Source organism: Poecilia latipinna, unplaced genomic scaffold, assembly GCF_001443285.1.
Source record: "Poecilia latipinna isolate Pla-1442-1.1 unplaced genomic scaffold, P_latipinna-1.0 Scaffold1878, whole genome shotgun sequence".
Classification (NCBI taxonomy): domain Eukaryota; kingdom Metazoa; phylum Chordata; class Actinopteri; order Cyprinodontiformes; family Poeciliidae; genus Poecilia; species Poecilia latipinna.
In genome coordinates, this window is record NW_015114494.1 from 80,428 (window position 1) to 85,827 (window position 5,400).

At 41.4% G+C, this 5,400-nt stretch overlaps 1 protein-coding gene and 1 long non-coding RNA gene across 4 annotated transcripts in view; one reads left to right on the forward strand and one right to left on the reverse strand.

Annotated features, from left to right (window-relative positions):
* Positions 1 to 5,400, forward strand: part of LOC106934890 (uncharacterized) — a 28,436-nt gene that overhangs the window by 10,478 nt on the left and 12,558 nt on the right. For both annotated transcript variants that reach the window (XR_001421795.1, XR_001421794.1), the window contains exon 2: positions 171 to 293. This is a non-coding gene — a long non-coding RNA (uncharacterized LOC106934890). The remainder of the gene's footprint in view (positions 1 to 170; positions 294 to 5,400) is intronic.
* The window catches only part of LOC106934886 (USP6 N-terminal-like protein), a 46,692-nt gene continuing 42,373 nt past the window's right edge, over positions 1,082 to 5,400 (reverse strand). For both annotated transcript variants that reach the window (XM_015015047.1, XM_015015048.1), the window contains exon 14: positions 1,082 to 3,488. In XM_015015047.1, the coding sequence (XP_014870533.1) occupies positions 2,008 to 3,488 (1,481 nt within the window). In that variant the 3' untranslated portion in view covers positions 1,082 to 2,007. The remainder of the gene's footprint in view (positions 3,489 to 5,400) is intronic.

Consider the following 5,400-nt stretch of genomic DNA (forward strand, 5'->3'; position numbering starts at 1 on the left):
AGGTTGAGAAATAACAAAAAAAAATTATGGGAAAATTAAAACCCATTTTGTCCCTATTCTCAAGAATCACTGATGAAGTTATGATGCTGTTGGTAGTATGAATCTGCCCAAGACGGAGTAAACTTTGTGATTTCACATCAGTTGATGGCGTTTTCTTTTGTTGGTTTCAGTGATTGAAAATGTTCCTGAAAGACTCAGCTGACCAGGCCGACTTTTGTGACCTACTAGCTTCAATCCTTCCACCATTTGTTAGGATTTGTTGAAGACGGTGATAAAACATTTTCCTACTACAGGTAAGAGAAACTTCACCTGTTATATATTTACACAACTTCATTTCTAAAGCTTAACAAACTAACTCTTTAAGCAGAATTATATGACTTAAACACTCAGTAGAAATAGTTTTATGCTCTTTATTGTTGAATTTTATAGGTATATATAGTCATTATGGAGTAATATAACATAATAATATAACAAGTTGATTAAATGCTCATTAACTGTTGGAATATTATGACAGAAGGTTTTAGCTGAGGTTTACATAAACCTTTCTTCCTTCCTGTCTGAAGTTAAATCAGATCAAAATTGTATTGTTTCAGATCAGAATCACAAAAATATTTCTACTTGGTAAATGCCCCAATAATGAGTAAAATAATCTGTCAGAGATTTAGTTATTATTGCCTTTAAGATCAGAAATTTACATACATTTCAGTATTTAGCGTTGCCTTTGAACTGGCTGACTTGGGTCAAAGTTTGGGTCAAACTTGTTACTGTTCAGAAGTTTTTCCCAATACTTTGCAAGATTTTATAACTGAGGCTCAATAAATCTAATTGTAGTTGGGTTTGTGTATTTTAGGGCATGTAAATGTTTCTACATGCCTAAACCAATATTGATTTTAAAATGTTGTATGTTATGGAAAAATGACTAAATCAATATTTTTTGAAGAATATTTCTGTATTTTATATTATATTTTAAAGAAAGTAGCTTGCATTAAAACAATAATCAAATAATTCCAATGATCAGGTTTTCTGTAAGGAATAAACTACAGAGTTAAGTAAGATTTAAAGCACAGATGCATTCAAAGAGTCAATTTCACCACCTGCTTTTATTAAACAAAGTGTGAGAAGAAACTGCAGTTTAACTGTTTCACAAAATGCAAATATAACTTAGAAATTGCATCAAGAAGCAGTTTAATGCTGTTTAAAAGCATCTAAACCAGAGAATGAACAATAAAAAATGGAATGTGGTCAGTTGATAGTTGAAATGCATGACGTTCATGGTACATGTAGTGTGTTCTAGATCACGGTCCAGTAGTCAAAAGGTAGCAGGTATGAACAAAACATAAGTTGGAAATTAATCTGAAACAAGTTTACATCCCGATCCAGGTGCTGTAGCTGTTATAGCAACTAAAATGGGTGCCTAATGCTAACAATTTAGTTACTTCATTATATATTATTATATAGCCCTAATGTACTTTAGTATTTATGGTTGACGTGTAAAAACAAACGACTGGTTTCTTAATTAGAGAAATGCATTATACATTAATTATGATTGAAAATTATTACTGAACTGTAACAAAGACTCACTAAAAACCAAACATAACCTGATGTTTGCACCATGATGGAAATGAACTCGATCAGTTCTGCTCCCTGGTCCTTTAATAAAAATCATCCTGAAGCAAACAGAGGGAATTAATGTCAGATTTCAATACCTGGATGTAAGAGATTTAAAAAGAAAATCAGTTTTACTCTCAAGATTAACACAAAAATCCACTGTACATCATCAGACTCTAAAAGATATATATGTATATATTTATATTGTAACCTCTGTTCATGATTTACATCCAAAAATAAAATAAAATCTTCAGTTTTTTAAAGCGATCAGTAGAAATGTCAGAGGCTGGTGTGTCTTCCAGCGTTTGTTCACATGTAAAGAACAGAGCAGGAACAGAACCGAGTTCTGCTCGTCTTCACCACAGTGTCCATGACTACACCTCAGTTTTTATCCTAACATCACAGCAGCATCGACTCCTGCATGGCAAAAGCCTCTGGTGCTTGCCTGTAGTGTGGTCCACCAAACAGCTGGGGGTGCTGCTGCCGCTGCTCCTGGAACTGTGTCCTGTAGTGAGGCAGAACGTCTGGGTTGGGGGGGAAGGTGAACTCGTGAACCGGAGACATTTGGGCTTGCTGGAAGCTAGGCGAACGATGCATCCCACCGGGGGACTGAGGAGGGCGCTCATCGTCTAGCTCCCACTGGAAGCCGTCTACGATTGGCTGAGGCCTGCTTCCTGGCATGAACTGGGGGTTTCCCTCGAATCTGTAGTCCAGGGAAGTTTGCATTTGTGTAGTTGACGTTAGTTGCTGCAGGTAGATGGGAGTGGAGCTGCTCTGAAGGTTTCGGGTGGACTCGGGCTGCCTGCGATAGGTGGCAAACGAGTTATTTTGTAGCGCCTTCTCAGGAGAAAGGTGGCTGGGCCGCCGCTGGGTGGTGGCATAGACTTGTTCCCTATACGACGTGCTGGAGGGGGAATTAAATCTGGGGTCTCTGTAAAGTTTGTCCTCCCCTTGGTGGTCCAGGCTTACGCTGTAGCCTGGGTGGAGGATGGGAACTTCGGTTGTAGTTCTTCCTGGAGATTGCTGCTGAGGTGGGGTGTTGTACCGACTCTGAGCCCCGGAGTAGCTGGCAGGTAACCCTGGGGGACTGTTGTGTAGAAACTGAGGAGGGAGGTGATGCTTAGTCATCCTGGGGCCTGTTGAGGCCGAGACGACGTTGCTGGCCTGGTGTGGTGCTGGTACGGTAAAGGGAGTCTCATTATGAGCGGCCCTCATTCTGAATGGAGGCTTCTCAAGCTCCAGAATCTCAAAATCCTGCTCTGGCAGTCCTGGTACGTTGTCATACTGGGAGGCATTGGAGCCCCGATCAGAGCCAGGAATGAACCCTTTGGGCCGGGGTCGTCGTTGACCATAAAGGCCGTCAATGGGGCTGGACGGAGCCGGTGATGCCCCTCGGCTCTGCTGCGTCTCTCGCGCTGCGGCGGCTTTGGCCGCTTCCAGCTTCGTCTCGGAGGGTTTGACCCAACGGGGACCAATGATTTGACGAGAACTGGAGGCTGCGTTGGAGTTGTGGTTGGCGGTGGCGTGGTTCTGAGGACTGCGGCTGGGCGTTGGGGTGGGGGCTGATGACGGAGTGGTTCCTCTCTCTGGTGTGGTGGAGGTGGACTGCTTTGGTTGCTCGTTCAGAAGCTCATTGGATCTCCTGGAGTGGGGATCCCATTTCTCCGCCCTATGATGGCGGGACGGTTTCTCCAGTGAGTCTCTGTGTGCCTGGCTCGGGGGCCGACTGTCCTGCTGGCGTCCCGGTACCGGACTGGAGTCTCTCGGAGGCTCGGCTGGCTCCGTGTGGCTCTGACCGTTGCCCACGTGATTCATCTGCGGCACTGCGACCTCTGGAGGAAGCTGCCCCAACGGCTTCTTAGGAAACTCATCCTCATTAGCTGCAACATAAGAACAACAGATTCACATTATTCCTCCATCAGGAACCTGAATGAACAGTGATGGTTGAACACACTGCGTAGTGACGTCACAACAGGGTCATGAGTGCATGCAACAACACTGCCATCGAGGTAAAAATGAAGGAGCGTTACATTCAAGACGAGACTTAAAGAAATTCACAGCAGAAGACAAAAATAACATCAGAAATACGTTTTAATTTTCCATTTAGGGGATTCCACTTCGCTGAGTGGCCTCTGAAAGCCTTACTCCATTCATCAATCAGTAGCAACAGCGACCCACTTCACCAGGGTCGGTTCTGTACCACCAGCTCTTTATGAAAGTACTGCCTACACAAAATATTAAGATATGCTGATAAGAGCATGTTAGGATGCATTGATGAATCAGTTATTCAGGAAAGGAACTCAAGTTTCTCTCATTGAAGAGATTATTTATGCTCCCATGTTGTTCTGCTTCCACTAGGTTTCATTCATTAACCTAAAAGACTATTTAAACTGATCAAAGTTAAATAGTAAAGTACTTTATAACAGATGCACATTTTATTAATTTGTATGTATTTGAAATGCTGTACAGAATGTTTTTGGTGAAAATATGACATTAGTGTTAATTTCTTTTAGATCATTGTAAGCAGAATACAGAGAAGGCAAAGGGACTTGCATTGTGTTTTTGTAGATTTATAGAAAGAATACAAAAGATGCCAAGGAGATCTGGGTTGGGACAGAGAATGAGAGCTGTGAGACAGCAGTGAGGTGTGCTGTAGGAGTGAAAGAGCTGGGACTGCTTCAGGGATTGTTTCCTTTAGTGATGGATGGGCTGATGGGAGTCTGCATGGATTATGATGTTTGCAGATGATACTGAGATATGAACCGTGGCTGCAAGACAGAATGTGTGTAACTGAGACGGGCATAAGTGGAACAGTGACGTAAAGAAGGTCAAAGGTCCAGAGTAAAGCAGAGTCTGGAAAGAGGTGAAGAAATGAGTGCAAGCGTTGGGATGGGTGGAGAAAGTGTCAGGTGTGATGAAAGGTGTAGAAAACGGTCCAAAGACCATTGATGATTGGTTTAGAGCTGGAAGCAGGATAGAGGCTGCAGAGCTTGAGATGTTGAGGTTCTCTTTGGGAAAGACGAGGATGGATAGGATAAGGAATGATGAACAGCTCATGGCAGAGGGATGGGAGAAAAGTCAGAGGCCAGACTGAGATGTTGAGAGGAGAGATTATATCAGTAGAAGGTTTCTGAGAGGAACAAACAGATTTATGGGTGAAAGAGGAGTAAATGGAGACAGATGATGGACTGTAGCGACGCCTGCAGGGAAATGCTGGAAGAGAAGAAGAAGAATCTTCTTTTGATTGATTTGGGTAATTCAGTTAAGTTTGTTTGACTTAATTTAGCGGCGCATTTGGATGAATTGCGATGAAGTTTCCATCTGTCACACTCACCAGAGTTACTGCCCTAAATGGCAACAGAAGAAGAAATGACAAGCAAACACTTCACACTCAAGTAAATGTAACAAATTTAAACTTTGCAACAGATTGTAATGATTTTATAGCAACACAGTAGTGTCTTAGACGGCTGTTTAATATTATTCTTAGACTGTTTAACCAGCAGTGTGAAGTTTTAGTTTTTACCCAACTAAAATTAAAGGGACTGTGTTAAAAGATAATTAAATTCATTAGGAGCTAATTCTTTATTATTCATACTTTATTCAGAACCAGGCAGAACAATTAGGGATTAAAAAGTTAATTGAATTAATCACCAACTAATTCAGTAATCAATTAATCATTAACTGGAGTCTACAGACAAAAAAGGTCTTTGCTTAAAAAAAAAAAAAAAAAAAAAAGAAAACTGCTTTTAAAAAAAAATTTTTTTTTTACCCAAAACCCCCCAAATGCATTTT